This window comes from Ascidiella aspersa, chromosome 8, assembly GCF_963924565.1.
Source record: "Ascidiella aspersa chromosome 8, kaAscAspe10.2, whole genome shotgun sequence".
Lineage (NCBI taxonomy): Eukaryota > Metazoa > Chordata > Ascidiacea > Phlebobranchia > Ascidiidae > Ascidiella > Ascidiella aspersa.
In genome coordinates this window covers 5,027,395-5,054,114 of record NC_139454.1, presented here as the reverse complement: position 1 = coordinate 5,054,114, position 26,720 = coordinate 5,027,395, and the positions used below count along the sequence as shown (strand labels likewise).

The 26,720-nt window shown below is 35.7% G+C and overlaps 2 protein-coding genes across 2 annotated transcripts; one reads left to right on the top strand and one right to left on the bottom strand.

The window, feature by feature from the left end:
- Positions 1–7,345: 7,345 nt before the first annotated feature.
- LOC146135301 (uncharacterized) lies at positions 7,346–8,755 on the top strand. The gene is made up of 2 exons (XM_083395738.1): positions 7,346–7,799; positions 8,263–8,755. Exons 1-2 carry the CDS (start codon positions 7,346–7,348, stop codon positions 8,424–8,426), a joined length of 618 nt encoding a protein of 205 aa, XP_083251864.1. The 3' UTR covers positions 8,427–8,755.
- Positions 8,756–19,264: 10,509 nt separating this feature from the next.
- LOC146135300 (clotting factor B-like) lies at positions 19,265–25,157 on the bottom strand. Its single transcript, XM_083395737.1, has 8 exons — positions 25,025–25,157; positions 24,517–24,578; positions 23,916–24,070; positions 22,839–22,955; positions 22,165–22,388; positions 21,922–22,100; positions 21,357–21,510; positions 19,265–21,197 (listed from the first exon to the last, which is right to left on the bottom strand). Exons 1-8 carry the CDS (start codon positions 25,155–25,157, stop codon positions 21,175–21,177), a joined length of 1,047 nt encoding a protein of 348 aa, XP_083251863.1. The 3' UTR covers positions 19,265–21,174.
- Between the last annotated feature and the right edge of the window lie 1,563 nt (positions 25,158–26,720).

Below are 26,720 nucleotides of genomic sequence, written 5' to 3'. Positions count from 1 at the left end.
ACAAGAAACACATGTGAAGGTACAGCGAAATGAAACAAGTAAATCTCCATTGGGTACATTATGCACTGATCAGTAATGTAGCCTGAAACTGAATTTCAAATCCAATTAGTTCGAGTAAATAGACATCTTAAAAAACGTTTCTATAATCAGAGTTGTATCATCTTCAGTTAATGTGAGTGATACATATGATAAGTGCGTATCGAAAAGTCACATCCAAAACCAACTTAATACGGCATCTCGCCAGTTTTAAACAATTTTATACAGGATATTGTCAACTGTTCATTGCATCAGGTGAATTGAACTAAAAAAGTCACTTATTCGACTGTTATGTTTTTCTAGCTCATTTTCTAGCTCCTTAGGGCTGCGGTTCAATTACCGCCATTTGCCTTGATATAATTACCGTATATAGTAGAGTTTTCACATTGGTATAATTTATATTGCTGTATAAGATTCGGCAAAACGTAGACCAATCACTGAATTCCCCAATTTTCAAGCCACACACCAATGTTTATGTTAACAAGGAAAACTCATAGTTAAAAACATGAGTAAAAACAAGTTCAGACGCTTTGTTTAGAAGGCAAATATATTACGCCAAGTGTCACCGTCAGTTCCTTAATTCAAATAAATCTAATGTTCATCGTTTGTCGCTTTGTTTCCACTAGGTTAGGTCACCTATAGTTGTGTTGTTCGAATCACTTCACCGCTAGTTATGCCGCATTGCTCGTAATAGCACAATTGATGGCAGTGCTCCTTCCTGGGAAGGTGTTTCAACAGGTTCAGCAAAAAGATTAACCAATAAATAGGAACCTTTACAAAGCATATTGAACGCAGTATCCTTTGCTAATGCTCTGTAGCAGTATCGAGCACGTCGAGAATATCTTAGTTATCGATAAATCGTTCGTTGAAACCCATTGATTTGAGCACATTGAATGGACAAGCGAAACGTAATCTAGGACGATTCGCCATCCGTTTGGAAGAAGATGTCTGATATAGGAATTTGCATGGTGCTCCTAGTATTGTTCCCAATTTCGTTCCGCGGAACCATAGTTTGTTTCGAAATTGCAATTTTGTACCGGTTTCAATTTTCTGAACAAAATACTTAAGGCACTATCAGGGAGCCATGAAGATTCTTTTTGGTAACCCGGTTTGCTATTGGCACTCTTCCATCGCTAGACATTCGTATGACGGCGGAGGCGTGATGTACCCTGGCAAGTGTACGTTGCGGTCGTTGTAAGCGAGGTTACAACGAGTCTCTTTAAACACGTTTCCAGTATCAGCGGGCTCTGCTACCTGTAGCACAACACTATTTGACTCGCCTCGATCAAACCTCCTTTGAGACCACCTGAGAGGATACGGACTTTCATCTGTTGCGATCCCACTTCGTTATGTAAAATGCAGTCGCCTCAGTCGATTTCTTTGCACACTGATGATATATACGGATAGAGCAAATATAGAACAACCGACTAGCGTGATGGAAAAAATAGGATAGCAAAAAAAATAAAACACGTTATCGTCAATTTCCTTCCACGAACAGTGGGTGCAATGATACAGAAAATATAGAACGATTGAAACGGGGAAAAAAAAACAGCTAAAAAATTATGCACCATATGTAACATTCTTCTTTCCCATGTTGCGTTATTATATACTTTTTTGTTCCCTTTGGTAGACACATTGAAAACAATAACAAAAATACTGTTTGAATAGACAACCTGCGTTACATGATTCAAATTTAAAATACTTGTTGTGTTCCTACACCGATGGTCATAATTTAGGGCAAAAAGTTTAATGACCGTCCGAATTTAATTACAGCTATTCTCAGATCGAAAGAATAAAGGAGTTAGAAAACGAGAACTCAGCCTTGACTCTTCAAAAGTTTACCTACATTCTTTTGTTTTGCTGTTTGTTTTGCCAATTTGTCGTTTCAGGTATATGTAACTCTAATTTTAACTATACCACTTAATATAAACGATAACATCGAACAACTCTGATTATATTTGTGCTGTTCTAAAGCTGTTATGTACACTCCACGTCTGCCAGCAAAGTGATGTATATCTAACACGGCATTATTCATTTTTAGTTATTTTCAAAAGTTCCTATCCGCAATTTTTAGTTAGATCGCACAAATCACGACGGCCAGGTTCAGAATTCCACTTAACTAATCCTTTCGTGTTGTAACGACAATCGTTGCTAAAATATTGAGGGCCCTGTCCGATCCTAGTGTGAAGTGCAAAATACACATAGTCATAGCAACACAAACACCCTCGCATCGTTGTCAGTGCATATTGGTTATGTATGCGTTGCCACTTTAAAGCACATGTTACAAACCGAAAAGCAAACTAGTAGCTAAATCATACGCAAAATATAGGAAGATAAACTATAGAAAGATTTTGTCACCAGAAACATATTGAACGACGAAGAATTTAATTGATAGGGAAATCTCGTAAAACATTGTTTCAAATCTTTGTTTAAAAGCGGTTCCGCAAAGATGTGTTGGATGACGACTGTTCAAACTCGACGGGAAAATTTGACAATGCCATGGCTGTGATTGACGTGCAGCGTACTGCTGTTGTTTGGTTGAAGTTTAAAGCACGGAGTCCTAAAAAAAGTCTCCTTAAAAAGAATTAAACAAGACATTACAATTAAAAATGCTCTACTTTGGTCTAGTTATTGGCTAAGTTTTGGAATGTTTTGAGTAAAAACTGCTGTTTATCGCTAGTTATAATTTGTTGTTACATACTACAGATAACCGATTTACATAACAATATAAAGTAAGTATATAGGCTAACGGTTAAGGTTGCATCCTAAGAACAAATCGCTTACTAAGTTACAATGAAATAATACAGCTTTAAATTATACCGTATATAGTGTCTGTTTGTAGAAGGTTTCCAGTTTTAATTATGCTTGGAATAATACTCCTTGAGTTGAATAGCTCCTCGCTTTGAAAAGTTGAACAACTTGTGAAACGGGAACGAAACGCCTATAAAGATTCCTAGTATGATCAACAACACGAAAATTCCAATGGTGCCTGCAGCATGTGCCTTCTTTCCCATATTATTAATACGGTAACTTAAATGCTAAAATACCTAAAATCAAACAATACGAATTTGGCAAGAAATAGCTCGGTTACTTTTTGATACAGGTTTATAGTTTTTGACAACTTTAGTTTTGAAGTGAACTTTCAATTTTGTTCTCAGAGTTTTCAAATTTAACGAATTTCAATGGAATAATTGTAGCAATGCTCATTAATGGAGATTTACGTAATCAATTTTATCATTTTTCCCCAATTGAACTAATCACTGCTATAGGCCTATGTATATTGGGCTGGAATTACCATACTCTTTCATTTTAATTTTGAGTTACACACATTTCATTTTAATTGCTTCCTCGTCTTATTTTCGCTGTCGTACAAACCAACACCTGTAAACGCTGCTTTCTGTGACACAAAACCTTGCCTTTATCAGTGAGTGAAGCCTGTTAACCAAGCTAGGTGAAACTGAATACCACCGATAGTGTTATTCATTCCTAGTAGACCTTTAGTTGGCAAATAAACTTCAAGAGAATAGATCTTTATCTGAAGTGGCGTTCTGGTTAAATTACGGAAACAGGGTTTTTCAATGCCGAAATTGCCTGTAAATCCCAAAGAAAATTGAAATAATTAGTAGGTCACAAAATTACAAACCTAATTATTTATCTTTAATAAACGCTTTTAAAACACTGACATTCTAATTAGGTAAAAAAACAAAATTTACGTTTTTTCTCTGTGCTAACGATATTACATATGTACATAGAGTAATTATAGCTCACTTAAAATAAACCTTTGATCCTCTCGATTGGAAAATAAAGTTTTTTTTGCCAGCGGGGAAATGTCGATTATAACAACAAATCGACATGCAGTACTTGGTTCTATACCTTGTCGGAAGTCGATTTTCTTCAACTGTACCGGGACGTTTATCAATACACTAAAACGAATAATTTTAATCGAAATATAATGCCATCGTATTGTACAATAGTGTTGGGGACGTTTATTGTGGAATTAACGATTTCTATAGGCCTCCACAATCGGGAAAGACTAAACAGTAATGTGTACACCAACATTGCTGGTGGCTTACATCTCAGAAGTAGATTGTTCTCGGAAATTTAACAGTTGTGTAGCTATAAGGGATATACGTGTAAGTGGGAAATAATTCACAAATGTTACCTTAAAAATCGAATTACTACCACGCTATAGACAGCACTGGTTCATTTTACAAAGGAAACCGTGATACACCAAATATATAATATATATAATGAAAACCATATACGGATCTGTTCATAAGTTTAATAGTGAAAATAGCCCAAATAGACGTTAAAAGCGACATGCTTTATTTTCAAACGTTTCGGCAAATTCTAATGCCATCATCAGTGAACTTTGCCGAAACGTTTGAAAATAAAGCATGTCGCTTTTAACGTCTATTTGGGCCGTTATTTTCACCATTAAATAATGAAAACCGTATTAGGACAAAATAGAGCAACCAGTAAGCAAACACAGTATGAATAACATAATCCTGGAACTATAAGTTCTTTGAACATATTACTTGCCCCTTTAACGAAGTTATCACACAAACATAATCCTGGAACTATAATAAATCCTGTGATTTTTATTGAAATGTGAATTTAATTGGTTGGAGTGCTGTTAATGAACTAAATTGTTGTAAGCCCTGTGCGAAACAAGATGTGTTAATAAATCACACTCAACGTGTTTAAACTGATAAGCTTCTAATCTAAATGAACGCATCTCGAAGATTTGCAACTGGAGTACTGAATTAACCTTCTATCAGGTACTATCGTATGTCGTTGATGTAACACCTAAGGCTTGCTTCCAACACGATGCAACTCGCTTGCTTATTTTATTTCGTACAAAGATTGTTCAAGTATTTTTGCTTCTGCAACTTTCAAGCTAAAATATCCACATGTGAAGCGACACGGTTACACAAACACACCTGCAATGTTACTACGAAGTACGTTTGCGAGGAAACTCTTGCGATTTTAACTTAAACATTTGCCAAACCTAATGCGAAACGGTTAAATTCAAATTTAGAAATACTTTTTTCCATTGGCCTAAAGCTCTGCTAACCTTATAAATTTAATTTTTAAAGAAATTTGAATTTCTCGATGTCAGTCAGAGCCTCTCCCTCATATTTGAAAATATTATTATCAAGTCAGGATGAACTTTTACAGGACTTTTATTGAAAACAGTGATTTTCTTTACCATTGTCATTCATTTCTTTAAGCAAAACCTAAACAGATTCCGGTTTTATTGCTTCCAATATTTACTAGCTTCGGTAAAGTGCTGTCTGAAAAATTTCACTCCCAAACCAAAATGCAGGATCTGCTCAGTCTCAAAACCAACATGCTATTTGGCGATCATATGGTAAGTTTAAACATTGTGAACACTTTTGTGTAACAATAGCAGAAGGTTGTCACATTAGCAGAACTTTTGTGTCACATTAGAAATTTGTTATTAGTATGATTATGTTCCATCTTGTATTTATACCAGCAATGCCAGACAACAGATTTTGTTTTGTTATTAATCATATGTTTTTATTTAGGGATGTCCTATATTGCATCCATTACCCATAATTTGCTTGTATTAGACGAGTGCCTCTGCTGACAACTAGTGTTGCCAATCTACCTTTTATTCAACAATACGAATTTTAGGACTGTGTTGGATACAACATGGTGTTTATACTTGAATTAGAATTTGTAGTTACATACTACAGGCGCCAAACGAATTTTTTAAACGGTCTGTTGTGTGAACTGCTATCTATTAATATAATAGAGTTGTTCAGCGATTTAAATTATAAATAATATATTTGCAAACGGTTAAGGGTGCGTCGTTAAAGAGTTCTCTTACTAAGGTAAAATCATACAATACACTTTTTATTTCCCCCTAAACTCTTTGTCGAAGTTTCACGGTACTATACTTGTACTAGCAATATTTTTTTTTAGCTTGATGGCTCCACGATTGGTTGAACAAATTATGGAATGAATAAAGAAATGCCTATTAAGATTCCTAGAATGAATAAAAGAACCAAAATCCCAACAGTGCCTGCAGCATGCAATTTCAATCCCAAATCACGAATGAAATGCTAAAAATAGCTGAACAATACAAACTAAAAAGGTGTTTGTTGAACACATAGCGATTCAGGCTCATTGTATTTGCCAATTTCATTTTAAAAAATACATTGAACTTATTTTTCTTTCAAAGTTATGAACAGCCAAAAATAGTCGAAATTGGCATTCATTTGAATGCTTTTACACCGTCCGTTTTTTTGTTTTTGTTTTGTTTTTTTGCTGTAACTGCGTGGTGTGGACATAAATAATCGACAGACAAATCATCGGCTTATCAAGACGTACCCTTAGCAGGCCAACAGCTATTAGAACCTAGATATCAGGTCACCTTGTGGTAGATTAATAATAGCAAGTGAAATGGAAATAGAAATCAACTATAACACCTTACCTTCTCCGCTTGAGGAGATCAAGATTTATGTTACAGACTGGGGCACAAGGCTGTTATTTAGAAAAGTCCATATGAACTTAGAACACCAAATTCTAATCGAAGTATCGTTTATTTGTTGGAAGAGAATAATAAATTCTTTTAGCAGAAAAAACAGTATGCAACAATTACAAATTAGTACTTGTGTTTTGCTTGTTACAATTTTGGTAACCTCAGATATATTTACATTTCCTAGCAGTAATTATAATTTCGCAACCACGAGGTTGCTGTTATAGTTGTCAGTGTTGTAAACAAGTCATTTTGAAATGACTTAAGTCCCAGTCAAGTCATTCGTAAAATAACTTAAGTCCAAGTCAAGTCTTTTTGAATAAATAACAAGTCAAGTCCCAGTCAAGTCATTGGTTGGATAAGTTCAGTCCCAGTTAAGTCATAGCAAGTCTCAAGTAAAAAATGAAATAAACGCAACATTTAGCAAACAAATTATTTTATGTGGAAAGATAGACTTGATTCAAGTCAAGTCAAGTGATTTTCCCAAAAGACTTAGGTTAAGTCAAGTTTGACTTGAGTCATCTCAACACTGATTATACTTACCAGTACTTCTGGTATTTTAGAAGTTCAAATTAGATTTGACACACCAACACTGCCGATAAATACAACAGAGTACACTTTTGCAAGAAATTCGTCATGAGGTGTGATAACACTTTATCAGCAATGAACACTTGATTACACATTGATAAAATTGGGGAAAAATCGTAGGCATTTAACAATTGCGTACGCTAGAATAATATATTTGCGCGTGGGTAAAGTTTGAAATACAGTTGTTTTTGTCGCACTCAACAGGTGGTTAATATGCTAGTATCAAAGTCCGGGTATTTCGTGCGCGCAGTTGGCGTGTTCCTGTTACTTTTTATACTCGGTGTCTTACTGGTGGCATCAAGTCTCTTGCACCTGTCTTACTTGCTGTCCCTGGCCGTCCTCAAACGGCTAAAAAAGTTCTACTGCGAACCCGAAATTGATTTTTACGTTCGGGATAGCGTCACAAACAACTCGACTCCACAGCAGCCATCACCGGAAGAAGAGCGCGCCAAGTTGGACATGCAATTGGCGCAAAACCGAGCATCACAGGAAGAGATGGCGAGGCGACGCCGAGAGATTCAAATACGAGCAATCGAAGCAAGAATGGCCGTTAGTCCAGTGAAAGAATCGAGTTCTGAAGAAGAACCTGAAGAAGAACCTGAAGAAACAAGTTCCAGTGAACAATCCGAAGAGTCTAGTTCTGACGATGAAAGCGACATGGAAATCGGTAAGGTCACAGTGTTGTAACCTGCACAAGTTATTTTAAAATGACTCAAGTCCTAATTAAGTCATTTGTCTTAATTTTTAAAAACAATCAGTTTTGTAAAATAAAAAACACTTCATTTCTAAACAAGTCATTTTTCCAAAAGACTTAAGTCAAGTCAAGTCATTAACCTAATTCATTACAACACTGGGTAACGATGAGGTTGTGTCACTGTTGCGCTAAAAAAATGTGTTTCTATCTTACCAAAGTAGCAATGCGGAGTCGTCAAGGGAAAAAGGTTGATGCTGTTAATAAACGAATTATATACTTTTGTGCTATGTCTGCTGACCCAACAGGCCTACTTTATTTAGCCGATATGGATCACAACTTATGGAAACCCCCCATCGCGCTTTCATGGCTGGTGTATTTCAGTTTTAACAAAATATAGCCTAGTTATTCTGTAACTTTATTGTTTTACTTTAACCAGTGGGCGTCGATCACAGTGTAGAGTTACCCGGATACTCAACAGCCGTGGCCAGCTACCAGCACAAGTCTATTGAGACAAAAGTTGAGGTTTCAGTGGTTAAGAAAACAACAGTTCAAATGAGTTCCGCTCGAACATCAGCAGCGATAACGGCTATTGAAATCTAGTGTTGGTAAAAACTGAACCCTCACCTTAAAAAAACTCTATATATTTCATACTTTTCAACTTTTTAGCTATGTACGACAACGTTTGGCCACGTAAAATATTATTTTGCTTTACATTCTGATACTTCTATTCGGTTAGCTTACTGTGTACCTAAATTCAAAAGGAAAATCTTTGCATACTAACGAAACATTAAAGCACATAATGTTTTCTTTATACAATTTCTACTGATTTCTACTTTGCATTTTTTAAGTGATGTACATACTCTTTTTATTGCACATTTTGTTTAATCTCTGTCTCTGTAGAGCCGTTTTCTGTATACTTTTTTTATCTATTTGTGCCCTTAAAAATATATATTGTATTTTATAAAGTTCTTTAAACATATATCTTTTTTTCTGTGCTAACGTTTTTAATAGAAAATTATAATCAAAGTGAAATACGTCAAAGCTATTTCTAATGTTCAAAACTTTATTTAGCATATTTTATAGGGTCACCATATTTTCAGCATCCAAAAAGAGGACATTTTTTTGCCGGCAAGTGAAACCAAAGTAGAATTGTTACGTTTGAGTTTGATGATGTTTTACATTTCCTTGGTAGTTTGCAGGCTAAAGTTACAAAAACAAAATAAAGCAAAAGTAACAAAAACAGACACAGAAACAACAAATTTATTAAATTGTTGAAAAGATAAGCAACTAACTTGAAATGCTAAAAAAGAGGAAATTTGAGCATTTTTGAGCGTTCTAAAAGAGGACATATGGTAGGCCTAATATTTTATGAATGATATTGATGTGTGTAATAGCACAACATAAGTGGAAGCAGTGGTATTTAAGATGACTGTACCGCTATTTCATAATTGGTATTGCATAAAAGTTCCATATTATCGTAGTATATTCAAAACAATTTAGAAGAGTATATTTTGCATAGCACAAGCAAAAACAAAACAGTCCTAACCTATTTAACGCTTTGCTCTTAAATTGCTCTTGGAACAGCATAGAAAAGCGTGGATCAACCGACTCAAAGTGGGAAACATCAACCAAGAACAATGCGCCTTCTAAAGTTCGTAAGACACATAAAAGTTGCCTTAGCAACTGCTTTTGATTAGAGGGCTTTCATACCTGAATAGCAAAGACAAGGCGTAGTCCCGAGGCCAATGTTTGCGTCGTGTACGGTTTCACACATATAAACACGGGACGTGATTGTGCCTTCATATCTCCCTTAACAATGCCAAAATCGATTAATATAAATATTTCTGGTTAACGGGTTTCAACAATAACTAGACCACTACAATGCAATCGGTTTATTAATTATTTTCTTTAATATTTTCATAAAGACAAATAACTATTCGATAACTTTAACATTGTTTAAAGTACGTTTTGGGCAAGTTATTTTAAAGAATTTAAACAGACAATTTATCACGCAATCAGCCCTTTTCGCCGACGAACATTCCATCCAAATATCTAGTTTGACAAATGCTCGAAGGCAGTTAACGGCGAGCTTTTCCGGCAAATAGACGAGGGCTTCTGATTGGGCAACGGTACGCTGTGACTATGGTAACGAAACGCAAAGAGTACTGTTGCTTGGTTTTGCGTTTCTGTGGAGACGAGGTACCTTTGTATCCGGCTTTGAAGGCAAACGTATTCAGATTTTAGTGTTGAGAAATGATACTGATCGGCTGTTTTTTTGTCCGTCGCATTTCCGACAAGAATAAGAGAAAGCAAGAGCAAAACAACAAGCAACTTTATAGTAGTTAGTTTAGGGAAATCGTAAGCGATATTCTCAATTATAGTATAGCCCATTTTAGGGAAAATTGATAGCGACAGAGACAAATATAATTATAGAACAATTTTCGCTTTGCCTGCTTAACTATAGCTTTTATAGCGTACGCCATGAGTGATTAAAAAACACCTGCAAGTAGCACAGATCTACAATAACCTTTTAATATAGCATTTTGTTACAATTTTAATCATATAGTTTTGTTGTTTCAAGCTATTAATATCATAAAGTATACACTCGTGGAATATAAAAGATTCCGATTATCGAAAACCGGCATTGTCCATTGGGTTGCTTTCCGTTCCTCTAGGTTTCCCAGAAAATAGTGGTTTATATAAATTTTGTTCTTCCAGCTTTGGAATAAAAATGGCAACGGCTGCAGATGTTGCTTGTATGGGAGCCATGGGCTTTTTTATGTTTTTCTTCGGTTTGATACTAACCATGTCAGCTCCATTTCACCTCACCTTTTGGCTGTCTAAAAGAGCAATAAAGAAGTTATGGAGATACTTTTCAAATCTTATGTACTATTAAAGCTTTTCGGAATACGGTAAGTACTTTTGTTCATTCGCCATTTTAAAAAGCGTCAAACATTGGTTAAAAAACCCCTACAGCAGAGCATGAATTCAGAAAAGTGTTTTGACAAACATTTGAGTTTTAGACAAAATTAACTTATATTCTAAAAAAGAATCCACCGATCTGCGAGTTATTTAAAAAGCTATTATTTATTTTCGGATTTACTGTTTCTGGTTTGTAATTTCCTATATGTGTAATTAAGTTCTTTTCAGGTGATGCTATGCTCCACTACAATGATCCAAGTAGCTCATAACCAAAGAAATATCACGTAAATATGCAGGAAAAAACAAGTTGACACAACAGTTGCCCAATGGAGTTTATTTTTTTAACATTTTTGGCTATGATTCTTGCTGAAGCAAATCGAACATTGCATTGGCAACTATTTTAACTTTTTGTTTTGTTAGCGTGATTTCGCGAAATTTTCACTGTACTTTTGTATTCGAGTTCTCCGCAAAGTATATAAAGCTGTGCCTGTTTTGATATTAACATTTTATATTTGCATTTTTGCGAACAATTGTTTCTATTAAGCCAAGTCATTTACGTAAGCCAGTAGGCTAAGTATAGGAGTACAGTGGCAACACTCATTCGACACTGATTGTCTGCATTTTAACCATGGTTTGCGAGTTTATACTTTGAAAAAAATTTCAGAAAAAAAGTGTATTAGCATTGAAAAATACTTTACCTTTAGAAAATCTTTGTTTTTACAGCCTAAAAACTCAACTCAATTTTACTATTTTATCACATGAATTACGTCACTTTGTATCAGATTAGTTTGACATATTGCACTCGACAATTGGGTGATCGTTTTCGAAATAAAAACGAAGTAGGCCACTGGATGTTTCCTTTCATCTACAGATTGCAAACGACAGCCAGAATATAAGGTAAAATGTAACTGTAACGGCCAGCATGACGCCCAGTGTTAGAAATAGTAATAAAACACCAGTGACGCGTACACATTGCAACTTGTTAACAACACATGGTTACAAATGGCTGTTGTTTCGAATGAGCATATAGATTTTTTTCAATTTCAAGCTAATTTACAGTGCAGACGTATAAATAGTAACTTTTTACTGTTGTTGTCTTTTGCAGGTCCCGACCAAATATTAGGTACATAGACATAATCCATACATATTGGTTAATGTCACTGTATAAACTGTCAAGTTTTTGTTTCAACTAAACTATATGTTAACGTTTGCAATCACTCTTCAGTGGCTCACAGTTTTTACCACAAAAGTGCTTAACAGTAATAACATGTATTTAATTTCACCGCCTTATTTTTTGCTATTCTTGCTTCATGTTAAGAGCCGGGACCAGTTTCTACGTGCTTGATACGATAGGCCTTCGCACATTACCTTACTGTCTTCGTTATTCGGGGGGAGAATGAAAGGGTTCGACTAGGTGTGTTACCCGATTCTGAGTAACTTTCACAATGATCCAAGTGCTAAAATACATTAAAACAATAAATGTCGCAGCATGTACATGTAATATTCGCTAATATTACCCCACGGCGCTGCATAGCTGGCAATGTAATGCACCAATAAGCAACTGAAATCTTAGCTTAAATACCTTGACGACGTTGGCGGGATGGCCTAGTTCAGTGCTTTTTCCCTTATTTGGAACAGTACGCACTTTTACGTTTACTTAAGAACATGAACACCACAGTCCACGCAATGCAATGTACTTATGGATACATACACCCTGTTGTACACTCTGGGGTGTATAATACACCCGGTTGAATAGCTCTTGAATAGTTAGTGCCCTATAATAAAAAAAACAAAAAAAACATTTTTTTACTGTACGGCGTTCCTGCAAATAATATTCACTGTAACCCGCTTCTGACCGACCTGGTTTACTTTCGCCACTGCTTGTAGCGAAAAGCGTGTTTTTGAAAAGCCTTATACGGACTATTCAAAGCCCTAACCTTTTCAGTTGAATGCAGTTTTTACGCGTAAACAACAATACAGAAAAAGTAGCAGTGGTATAAAAAAGGTGAAAAAGTACGAAGCCACAGCAGTGTTACAATAATAGCACAAGTACCAATATTATAGTCACTAAATATAAAAGTTGTCGTTAAAGCGAATTGGCGAATAGGTTGGCTGTACGCTTGAAATGAAGTTGTTCTATTGAAAGCCTGTGTAGAAATTCCGTGGATGGTTCATTTTTTGTAGCGCTGGTTAGTTGTCCGTTTGACGCGCATTGAAACTGGGAGGCACCTTAAAAATATAAAAGTATGTATATCTATTCCGTCTTCCGTAAAACAAATAGTTCTATTACCTCTCCGAGTTGATTACTTGTTCGCATAGTCTTCCAAGCTGAAAGCTATAGCTTTTTAGTCTTTCTTGAGGTCAGTCAGGTAAGCCCACAGCATTAGAAAACCATTTTTCGACAGCCAATAAATCAGGTGAAACGGACTCATAGCGACCACAACTACGCCAACAAAAAATAACAGAACCACAAAGGTTCCAATGATGGCAATTTCAAGACAATCCATGATAACTAGTTATATAGCACCGATATTCTATAGAACGTTATATCTAAAAAAATAAAAATAACCGCTTTTTTATAGTTAAACACAAGGCTGAGGAATCGGTTTGAAACAACTCAAATCCGAATCCAGAGTCCGACTCCAAATCAACCAACTCCATTGGGACCCTAACCCTACATCCGACTCCTATGGCCAACAAACTCCTCGATGTGTTATATAACTCATCAACCCACAACAAGTGGGAAAAAATGTCTCTCCCTTGCTGGTTTACGTTTACGATTAACAGTTTGGCGCCTTATCGGTTCCCAACTAGCCGCAGCACTCCCGCACGCTGAAGTAAGACTACTCGAATTCCGAGTCTGTCCGACTCTAAACACTGCTATAGAGTAGCCCTTTAAACCGAACATACTGCTGTCCTCAGATGATAATGTTCGAACCAAAAGAAAGAGGCCTAACAACACACGAACATCTCATATTTTATTTAAAACACTTGTTTTCACGATACGAAAAGCGCGAATAACAAAACGCGAGTTTCTAAATGCTGGACCTAACTTGATCATGCCCATCGAGCGTCAATTGAAATTCACCAGCGGTTACAAAGTAACAAAATGCCACCAGGATGGCCGCCATAAGTGTCATCGCCTGGCTTGCCCCGTTGCCTTTTCGTAGCTAGGGGGCGGGTGCGGGTAGCCTGGAAGTTGTTGACCTTGATCGACTAGCGAGAGGGGCGGGGCGGTGGGCGTGACCGCTCTGACTGGGGAAGGAAAAGCGTCACCACCTTCAGGAACACCAACGGTAGCAGCGGATGTACGGCCTTGACAATAGAATTTAAGAGGGTAAAGTTTTAGCTTAATGGAATAAAGGCTCGTGTACACACGTATAATAGGGTATTGCATGTATTTTGTATGTCGAACGCAAATAGTCGAACCATGCAATTTTATCGTACGCTTTATCGAATCAACAATTTAGATTGGAAACCAAAATAAAATCGGACTAAAGCAATTTGATAAACATTAGAATAATTAAAATGTAGAGTAACATCAACGTTGGAATATGGCACAGTTGGGAAATAAAACAAACTTTGAATTACTAAATATTTGTCGGAATTTTTTTAAGTGATGGTATTATTGCGTAATCAGTTGTATTATGTCTTTCGACTTAATACTATATGACATTACTGATACACCTGCTAGATATTGTTGTTTATAAGTTTTATTGCGTGTTCCAAAAACATCGATTTTGCTGAAACAATAATGTACCTTCATATTTACATTTTTCAAAACCGGTTGGGTCAAGGGGCAAATAAACCTTTTTGCCTAAGTTTCGCGCTTTGCGCAAATCTCAATTACCTTTCCAGTATGTCTTAATCCGTTTTTAAAACTTTGTATTTGCCCATAGGCTTTCCGCCTTTCATCGCTCCACCATCCAAAATTAAACCATAAAAACGTTTTTGCCATTTTTGAGCTAATTGATAGTACTGTAATGTAGTTTTTGTATTAAAAGTAACACCTATCTAAACCTGAAACTTGAATTTGTGTAGTGTTTTTGGATTACTTTATGATGTCACGTTAAGATATAACGTTGTGACGTCACGTTAAGATATAACGTTGTGACGTCACGTATTTACTTAACTTTATGACGTAACCTTATGATGTTATCTCTGAACAAAAGGCCATGCCCCTCCCAATAAATCCTAGATCTGTGCCTGTTTAAGTCTATTGAAAGTTTAAACCTCCGCCAGACCAGCTTCAGGTCGCAATTTTTTCTCTCTAAAGGGGGGTTGAGCATAAGAGGATCCACAGGGAGACTTCCTTTGTCCTCATCCGTCGAAGGACCGAAATAGTCTCTCTAATTTCGCAAGCGTTATCGCACCATAAAGCCTATTTAACTATGGCATAGAATCAACAAAAAGTGCAAGTTGCGGCACCTTAAAATTTCTTCGCGTTTACCAAAGTCAAATCTTACAAAACCCTGTCAAAGTGCATATTATCGCAACTTGTCCGATTGTGTTATATAGAAAAAGCATCATCCTTACCTGAGTATTGCAGTTCCTCATTTGCTGTTCCAACAGTCTCCGGTTCTACGTCAGGATCGGAAATGAAGTTCATTATCTTCTTAAAAGCGCCTTTTGACAACCAAAATAGAAGTATAACTGCAATCTATTTTTTTGGTTTTCATTCGTTTTTTTTTGTTTTTTTGTTTTTACAGATGTATCAGTCTGAAAGCTGTCGATAATCAATTCCTTGAAATTGGGGAAAATCATAAAATGTTAACAAACCAAAAAAATCTACTTTTGCTTGTGAAATATTTTCTTGCTAAGAAAAAACGTAACGAAATAAATTATAAAACGTTTTATACAAATACAATCAAACCAAAAAAAATACTTATGCAGCTTCACAACACAACCTCATTTATTATAACTGATATATGTTTAATAGTTTCTAATACGCAGTCTAACTGTTTTCATTTTTTGATTGTTTTTAATTCAAAACACATTGATTTTATTTTTAACGTAAAGCGACCGAATATCGTTTATTTCTTAAACTGAATTTTAAATTAAAATCGGTCATATTATTATTTCCAAATCGTATAAGTCAGAAATTAAATCATTCATTGTTTAAACTTTGCCTAATGCGAGTACAAAAAAAACGTTAAAACGATGCTAGCAAAATTGACCACATCAAAACGTGCCACAATTTTACTGCTGTCATATTTCAAAGTATATAGTACAAAATATTTCAGTCGCAGGATGGTGCTATAAAGCAATCTCAAATAATTTAAACGAGTAGATGGTTGGTGTATGTCCGTAACAGGTATAAGCATAATGGCCATATCAAATAAGTCAATTATGGTAAATCAGATAATTATTACGATTTCAAGGCAAACAGTATTACGATCAAACAAAATGACAAATGTCCGTGAGCCTTGAGATCTAACAACTAATGTTTAACTAACATCTCGTATTTTAAAGCGTAGTTTTTCGTAATTTTCGTTCGACAAGCGTTTTCCTATTATAACTAGTAAACTTTAAATCTAAACAAAAATACATTTTTGACGGAGTAAAATAATTTTAATAGTATAATTTAGTACAGACCGGTCATGTTCAAATGGCGGATCGCGATCCAGTTCCGGATCTTTTCAGCGTTTTGTGCGGATCTTCTAATAGTCTTAAAAAAATAAAGTTTTTACAGTGTTTTCATGTGAATACCAATTGTCAGTGTTAATGAATTTTGCAAAAAAATCAAGCATAGAACGAGACTCCCAAATGCTAATCTTTGTGAGCTATTGAGGATATCAGTCAGCGACAGAGCCCCAATTCGATGCTATTGTAAGACCTAAAGTTAAAACAGTGGTCGGCAACCTACGACCCGCGGGCCGGATGCGCCCCGCCAATGTAATTCATTCGGCCCGCCGCCTATTTGACAAACTAGATACGAGTCAATTTCAAATACTTTTTGACTATTTTAACTACGTAAGTGCAAAAAATGTTCCCGCTTTGCGCGAATCATCTTTGTACGTCCGGCTTGTTTACGTTTTGATGCTGTCTTTTGAACTAGATCAGCGCTTCTTTACCGTTAATGGAAAACGCATTCAAAAATATTGGACATATATTTTTAACATTTTGTATTTTAGGCAATGTAATAAAAACTTGCAAGAAATTTGAAAGAAATGCCGGTGTACCTAAAAAAAATCGCGCTCGCTTCGCTCGCCACGTTCGCCATAACTTACGAAGGTTGACAAACACTAAACAAGATTAACTATAAAACTTATCGCGTTTACATAAGTAAAGCACCATAAAAATTAAAGCGTGTCCATTATGTTTACTATTCGTATTTGGTAGATCATCATGTTGTCAGGTTTGGCTGTGGTGGATCATGGCAGAAATCATTTCAACACCCCTGGTATAGACATTTGTGTTAAAATGGGTAGAACCTTTAATAATAACTAAACTCTAATCTTTGAATGCATTTTATTGGGTAGCATATTAGTTTAGTAAGATTTGTTCATGCTAACCTTGGAAAGCAAGTTTTATATACATTTTTTCAGATTTTACAATATTTTACTGAACACACGACTCTCGTAAGGCATCCTCACCTATTGTTGTTTAGAGATTCTTTTAAACGGAATCACGGGTTGTATGTGTTTTCGAAATCCCTTTTTTGACACGGTTCGCCGAGACATTTTCTGTTTCTCATGCGGCCAACTGTCAAAAATAAATATCAACCCTTGGTACATACATATTCGAGTGCGCGTTACATATACATCACAATACAATGCACGCATCACCATACATTGCACTAGCATGTATACTAGTCTGTAAAGTAGTGAGAGATGTTCTTCTCCTTCCACGGCCGCCAGCTCAGCTCGTAGACGCGCTGTTGCAGAGATTATTAACTTGATGGCGGCTTGCGCTCTCTGCTTGATCTTCGGGCTACGGTTTTCAGGTGCTCAGCCCACAAGCACCGCGCGTAAGTAAAGTGCTCAGCCGGGAGTTGAGCCCCCGGATCTGAGGATTGCTGGTCAGTGGCGCTAATCACTTCGCCAACGCACCCCACCATTGGTGTAAACAACTATTTTTTTTAACTTTATGATTTTCTCGGAACGTTTTTAAACGATTCAATTTTTTTCGAATCCTTACAATTTTTAATAAAATCATCAACGCTTTTTATTGTTGTACTTAACGCTTTCGGCAACATTAGAAAATTCATTTTCCGTTTTGATTTTTGACAAACATATTAGAAACAATTATGTTGAGTGTTTTTCCTGCCACAATTTCGTAAAGTACAATGTTAGACTGCCGCGAACCTTTTTCTCGGAAAATGTTATATTATTTCTTTTCAACAGTCGATATTAGAAGTTACATTTCCTAAATTACTGCCTACAATTAGATTTCAACATATAAAGAACGATTTTATCAGCTCGTCTTTCTTGCCACCTTATGTTTTAACTATTTTTGAACTCTTCAGAAGTGTTTTAATCCTTAACATTTTCTAGAAAATTGACAACTTTTTTTAATGTTGTGCTTAATCTTAGGCAGCAATAAAAAATAGTTTCCCATGTAGAGTTTGGGCTTTTAATGCATATGGCAAAAATTGTTATTTCCTACTACACTTTTGTTTCTGAGACTGCTATCCACTTGGCCCACCTTAAATGTTCTTATGGCCCACCAGTGAGCCATGGCCCACTGGTTGAAAACCGCTAACCTAGGCCATTATTAAATAGTACCATATATGTTACGCGCAATTGGTATTACAAGCTGAAACTACAAAATCAAAAATTCATTAAAATCGAAGGCTGCCATTTGGTCGTTTTGACTTTATTTTACCCTCTTACCAAACAACTTATACCTGTATATGTTACAGCTTTAAAAGGTGCTTTACCGATCAGTAAGTATAAAATCGACTGGACGGTTTAAAACAAATACAATGTAGCGCTTGGCTTGAGTCTCGCCGTACGAGCAACTTGATCAAAGGAACTAATAAGTAAATTAAAGCAATAAATATATGTTTGTTTTTTTTATATTAAATGATATTTTTCCTTTTGCCCGCGGCGCACCGGTTAAGAAGCGTTGCTTTATTTTAAACCATTCAAACGGATATATAGCGATTATAGCATATAACTTTTAAATGTATTTTAAATTTAAATTTTTTTCGGAAATTTGGAAAACTTTTTCCATTTTTAAACTTGGATAAGCCTTCGTAGCTGCATTATTTTCAAAATCGTCCGTTTTGTCAAACCCTCGTAAAGATAAAATTTTTGTTAATCGAATTTATTTTATGTTATTTAGTGGCCAAGCATACAGTTGCCTTATTGTTGTCTTGGTTTGTTTCATTCTTTAAACGAATAAAAATTTACAATAGCCCACGCAACAATCAGGCGAAGCATTGCGCAACATAAGGCAAAGTTACGATCAAACAAACCGATCTGAGGTTATTTATTCATTTACACATCAGTGGAATAACCATGGCAATTTAAATATGTATTGTCTCGACTTAGTTATTTGACCAATCTATGTAATTGTCGTGTGCACACAACCATCTTAAAACTATAATAAGTTAAGTTTCTAAGTTATATTTAAAAAATCATTATCGGTCTTATTTATTACTGGTTAAAATGTTAAGTGGTACTACTGTTTTTAATTTTATACTATTCGGCAGATATATGAACTTTTACTTTTAGCAGGGCATTTTTGATCGAATTTGCCAATACGACGTTTACATCCTAGGTTTATTTTAATTTTCAAGACATTGTCACGTTCGCATTACCGTTTTAAGGTCGCCGTCTGGTGGTAGTTCTAACACAGGGGTTCTTAAACTTTTTTACCGCGGACCCCTAAAATTTGTTTTTTGCTTTGCATGGACCCCGGTAGGCAAGACATGCTCCAAAATTATGTCACAAATTGAAGTCACAATACAAATAAATTTCATAACTCTGTTATTTCGGTCCAAAAAATGTGAAAATTAAATAGAGTCTAACTACATTCAGTGCAAAAACCGTTTAATTTTTAAGTAAAGTGTTTTCTTTGAAAAGTAACCACTTCTTAAGTATACACTAGTTCTTTAATTAAGTCTTCATGGACCACCTTAAACTAGTTGGGGTCCGTGAACCCCAGTTTAAGCCCTTGGGGGTCCGTGAACCCCAGTTTAAGAATCCCTGTTCTAACATGAACAACATCTATAGCTAAATGGTTTATGTATTTTAGTATTATTAGGCTACACCAAATAATGAAATCTACGAGAGTCAAAACCAAACTCCAGCCAAACGAGAAGGCGAAGAACTAGGGCGAAAATAATGTACAGCAAATCATTTATTTAACAGAGAAATACTTTAAATGTAACGAGAATTGGGTCAGTGAAAATGTACGTCTAAAATACATTGATAATAATCATCCCTGCTTTAAAATATTTAAACCAATACACACTTTGATATATGTAAAGTTTAAACTAGTGTTAGACAATTGAATCATTATGTTCCAAGCGGGTTAACAGTTTTTCACATCGGGTTTCGAGTAAAAATGAGACTTTTCTAACAAAAGGTTTTTTTCTTAACCGATGTGTTCTGGAATTGCGAAATAGTTTTGAAGCTTTTCTGAAGTTTGAGCTTTCCTATGGCATATGGCGCTCTTCAAATATGTGTAGGGCTGCAAGTGCTGCAAGGTGGGTCACAATTATTCAAATGCGCATTTAGTGGGGTGGGGTCATCTTACCCATTTGTGTTTGGTGTAAAGAAGTAATATATGAATTATCAATAAGTAACGACATATATACAGTGTTGGTAGGCTCTTAAACTAATAAATATCAATGCATTTAGAAGGCTAAAATGATAGATACCAATGTGGGTAACCTGTTCTTATATACAATACAAATGTGGGTAGGCAGTTGCACCAGCTTCGCGATACAGTGATACACTCTGTCACTGCCAAACGAATTATTCGCGATTGGGCCACTGATAGCATTCATATAAAAACAACAACCTCCTTGATGTAAAAAGATTACGTTCACGACGAAAATCGACTCTTGTGCGCTTTGAACCATAGAAAAGAAGAAGCTTACAAAGCAGTTTTGCGTGAATCGCTAATTTAGAGTAGTTTGCGACCTTACACACCGCTAAGCTACTATTAAAGCAAACACTGTAATATACTAACGAGTTAGGACCGATGTTAAATTTGCAAACTCGTAATAAAAAGTTTGCGATAAATTGTGACAAAAATGTTCCGCCAAAGTCCTAAAAATAAATTTATGTGACAGTTAAATAGCGAGAAATCAAAAGAACCGAACGGAAAGTACACAAATTACATCGGTGTTTTTCAATATATTGATGCCGCTTGTGGTGTTTTTTTAAGAAAATTATTTACTATTAAATATTTATGAAACACGTTCTGAAGTTTCAGGTGTCATATGTTGAACCACAATTGTCTGTCTTATTCAGTTGACGGTGTTCTTGGTCACTAAAACAACAAGAAACTGCGTTTTCAGTTAATTGTTCACCATTTCGTTTAGTTGTTATTATGTTATCATCATGCTGTACAAAAATTACGATTGACTTAATTAATTCTAGACATCAGTTATGTTGGAGGCCAACGAAACATCAACACTAATAGATTTACCTTTTTGTATCCACGACAAATGATGGTAAACACTATTCCATTCGTTGTTAATTTTATCCATTTTGTTTAACAAAAGTGGACCATTATATACGGCTGCAATTTCCCATTGGGTACTAAGATCGTTATATTGAAACAAGCCGCTGCCAGAATCACCCTGTTAAATGAAGGAATGCAAGTTTATTTAAGAACCTAAATTAATCTTTGTACTGTATATTTTAGTGATGTGAATGGACCGATTGTAAAGCACCAAGTTAACAGATATCTCGAGTTTGTAACTATACAAAATCTAGTTCTAAACCGACATTTCCATATGCAATATTGAGTTTAGAATTAGCGCTGCATGACTTAGTTTGACTATTTCGGTCTATCGGTTGTACACAATTTGAAAAACGTTGTTTCAAAATTGTCGGTTAAAACGTTTTATTTGAACCAATTTAAAGGCGATGTTTTGCTACGGCTGAAAGTTGTTTTGCTATCATGAGGCATTGAGTTTATTTGACGTGCTGAAATGTTATACGCTCTCCAAGAAAATCTGGGAAACTCTTTCGGAATTAAAGCAACTTACCTTCCCAGGACCTGCCTTCGTCTTTCTAGCTCGAGACCCAATTGTACAAACAACGCCATGATCTTTGTTAGCGACAAAACCCCGCACGAACAACAAAGAATCGCAGAGATTCTGGTCGCACATTTCCTCACGGAGTTCCTTCAGTTTATCATCAGACGTGTCGTTTAGCAATAGAGTTTCTAGGAAGTTAAAAACAATAAAAAAATTAGGATCATAACATGTATACCTTGCATTACATATTACCCGCGTCTTCAACGATTGCTAGATTCCACCCAACCACCATAACGAACTGTCCGGCAGAAGGCGGAAGTGACGGCATGCAAATAGGTCTGACGTAGGGTGTGAAGGTTATTTCCCCTTTCAACTCGACAACCGAAATGTCGTCCTCGCGAAAAACAAGAGGTTCTGTGAAGGTTTTTCCATAATGATATCCCAGTTCCCTGTGAACGAAACGATTCGACATGGATTTTTGAAACCGTGATCAAAATTGTTTACTCCCTTCCATGCTCACGCAGCATAAGTAAATGTAGACTGTTCGTATAGTTAATTTCATTTCAATAAACGTTTGTTCTATGTACGATAGCAAAAGCTTTACGTTGTAAAATTGTATAATTGTGTGCCTCGCAAGATCCTCAAGTGTGCCGCGGAACTTTTTGTAGTTAGGGAATTTTTTTTAGATATGCACTTAAGTGAACGCTATTTTATTAGATTTGATAATATTATATTATTTACCTATAATTGATAATATTATATTATTTACCTATATGGCGTACTAACTGGCCGTGTAATAGGATCATTTTGTAGAAAGGATACCTCGAACGGTGTTTTTGTATTTGTGTAATTTATTTAACTATAACCTCAGACCAAAGAATTAAGTGAAATTAAACGAGGATTAAATCCGAACGAATATAACTCACAGCATGCGACGACCCGGCGTTAAATGTGCTTCAGCGATATCAAACCTTTGTTCAGTAGGTTCCCACACATCTTTCAAATGTTTTCCGACGAATACTTGAATTTTCGATTCATAATATCTGCGCAAAAAATGATTTGGTCAAAATAAAAATAAACTACTTTTTAATAAAAATAGGCTTCCTGTGTATACAAACGTTTGTTTTTAAATGGTGTTTTTGTGTTTAAATATTGTACTACATTATGCTCTCTATACCTTTGTCTCTAGCCACGATAACTACTTTGCTGAAGATTCTTTGACAATTTTAGTTTGCTTTCGTTTGTGATAAAGAATGCGAAAATATGCATAACTTGACAAACACCCTACTCTTTAGCATAAATATGAGGGGGTGTGAGGGTCATGAAATTTTCAGGGTTGAGGTCGCAAAGTTATACACTGTACCGTGACTTTCTAAACATAATTTTTAAAAACAACCGCTGTTCTCTAGCAAAGGAAATATGCTAATAGGTGATGCCATACCCAAATAGGTAAATATGATTCGCATATAGTTAAAAATATGTTATAGTCCAATTTAACGGAAATTGCACTACATAAATTGTTAAGTCACACACTAAAACATGGAATGATAAGCAAAGCGCCTTTGGGAAGAATAGATGTCCTTTAAACGGACAATTTTAAACGTAATAAACGAGAATGGAAATTTGCGCGAAACGCGAAAACATTTTGTATTTACAGTTTTTGGTGGCATATGGCCTGGTGTAACTTGTTGACATAACAAGAGTGCCTAAGGCAAACCAACATTTAGACCAACAGCTGACTTACCCCCCAATGTGATGGTGTAAGACAACAGGCTTGTACCGATTTAGTGCCCTAATTCACTATTACAAAATTTATCATGCGCCCTCAATTCGTGGCTCAGGGGCAGTTTCTCCCTCTCTTTAAGGCAAGGTCTAAATGCTCCCTCTCTTTAAAGAACGGTCGGAGGCACAGTTGCACTTGCTCAAAAGTTTGCACGAAATTCTGTGTTTCTAACCAGTAATTAACCCTTAAACAAGAAAATTCATTGCATTAGTGTACTCACGTTTCCATGCGGTGAGCCGCGGTAAGGACATACTTGCTCGAAACAATGGTTCCCTGACAACGCAGTTTGTATTTTCCCTTTTCCACCACTCCGGCGTGCCAGGGCCATGAACCCTCGTTTGAGGCTACCGGATACATTAGATCGTAATCGGATTTCTGCGCAAATTGTCGGGAATCAAAACGTGCAATAATTATTTAAATTCATCTTTTTATTACGACTAATAGCATATATGAACACAGTTTGCTGCATGTAACACGTTAAAAAACAAAAGGGTTTAAACTAGCTCTTTATTTACGTTGACTTGAATGGACAATCCTCAACCTAACATAAAGGGTAAAATGACGCAAAATAAAGTTATGTTACGAAAATACAAATAAAGATTTGTTGCAGGCCTAACAAAAGACAACGATAAGATTTGCCAAATAGTAAAAAGTTAAAATAGCCTTTCGACTTGCATAGCCTTGTTACACCCATACAGTGAGAATGGCAGCGATTCAGTTTAGTAATAGAATTGCTAGCAACCGATTGCTTTTGTGAGCAATATTGCTGACAATGAAAGCTTACCGGAATAATACTTAACACAGCAAATAAGCCGTTATACCTGGCTAAAAGCTGGTTTTGCGGATGCCAATCCGCACTTTTTCCAATTAGTGTTCTGCATTTCTGGAAACAAAAACGTTCAAGTCAAAACATTTTTTCATTATAGTTGTTGAAGCATATTTTACATAAGATAATAAATTATGAGCGAGATTAAAAAAATGTCAGTGAACGTGATCTACTGTAATATCGCCAGAAGATATTATAAGAAATGATTAATTGTTAGTTAAAATAGATAAATCTGAGTTGGAATTATTGTTGGAAGTTAAAAAAGCGTCTGGTTAGATTTTTAGGCTAGAGCATTTTGCAGGAAAATCCCTAATTGGTCGACTGATTCATTTGGCCTATTTAAGGCTCTAGTTGTACTATGATACGTAAGCCGTTATTGTTGATCAAAAGACTATACTTCAGAAGGACAAAATCGTAGTTGTTGTACGCGTATATGTATGTACGTTATAAAGTGCTTGGTTTGATAAATTCAAAACAAGCTTTAAAATACTTGTTCCACCCACTTTTGCTGGCCCACTCTAGGCTAAAGTAACCGCGATGCGCCTCTGGGCCTGCGTAGTACGTCACCAGAGCATTGTTGGATGACGTCACGAACGTTGTGGTCTGCAGTTGGCCGCAAAGCTTGCGATCTTCCATCTCAAGTAAATAAATACTTTAGCACTCATATAATGTTTGGAACCAAGAAAACCACAAAAAAGCAAAGATGCTAGCTTGTGTTTGACTGTTTTTATCTCAACCAGCGCTCATAAATGAGTTTTGATGATTGTAAAACTACGAATTCTTAAAAATAAATGTCACTCGATGTGTTACAAAACCCTAAATACTATAATCGTATTGACAATATAACTATTGACACGTACCTATTACATTTCTGTCGCAATGAGAGTCGGACAAAATACTTTATATGCTATAACATGACTGGTTTTGATTACAAATAATTGCCCTTAAACTTAAAACAATTGTCATTTTTAATTATTAGTCGAGGATATATTTATTTATAAACAGGTAGTTTGTCGTTATCAGATACCTTTCTAGAAAATTTGTTTCCGTCGAATACTTCAACGTAGCCCGAAGAGCAATACTTGTCATATGGGATGTTGAATTCAGAGAATGTGATCGTCAACACCTAGTTATATTAAAGCATGAAATCGCAACTTTTCTACCCGGGTCGGAAAACGTAGTTGCAGTCGATGTTATGACCCAGTGTAAGTTTTACCATGTAAAATCGTTAATAACAGCGACATTCAAGCTTAACAAGATAACTGATAAGTCAAGTTGGTAACGATTCGACGTGACAAAATAATTAAACACTGTCGATATTGATTTTGGTGCGACGTTTTGTGTTTTGCGCAGACACTTCCACTTTTAGCGTATCTATGATTTTGTGATCGTCGTGAACGCTTATTTGAATGCAAAACTTAAACTAGAACTTTTTTAAGTTCTTTTAATTTTTGTAGCATATAAGTGATTAGTCACAATTTGAAGTATAATTCGAATTCATTTCATTTTTATTTAGTCTTTTAAAATATGAAATATTTTGTTTGCACATGCACATATGACATCACTATAAGTTACATTAAAGCTTGACTTTACAAAGAAATTACTTTAACATTAAACAGTTCGTTTATTTTGTTGAAGTTTAAGGCTAGAGAGATGTTACTTTTAATACAAAAGCTACATTACAAAAATGCTATCGATTCGCGCGAAGCGAAAGAAACGCCTTCATTTCGTTTGAGAAGCCAACCTTTCATTTTCGAGATTAAACTTTTTCTTAAACATAGCGTATTGTTTTGTATTTTTATCGTTATACCGTGTCGTGTGAAGCGGTGATGTTCCAGAAACATCTTAGACCCATTCCTAACACTGTTGTCGCTGTAATTTCACCAAAATCCTCACGGAATGCATATCCGTTTCTGCCGCAAGCCTTTACGGCGATGTTGCGATCCGGAAAAATGCTACCCAACCGTGAGGCTGAAATGCTGATACACTTTCTAAATATAGTCAGTGTTGCTGTTCAAAGCTAAAGGGTCTTTTTAGATAATTGACTTTTGGAAGCTTTGATCTCATTAAAACCAAAATAATGCAAAATAAGCACTTCACCAAGAGTGTACACAGTGCAGTATATATGTGTCTCTATTTAATTTAGATTTTTAATATTCCCCCGTTTGTAATAACTCTAACAAAAATAAATACCGTGTA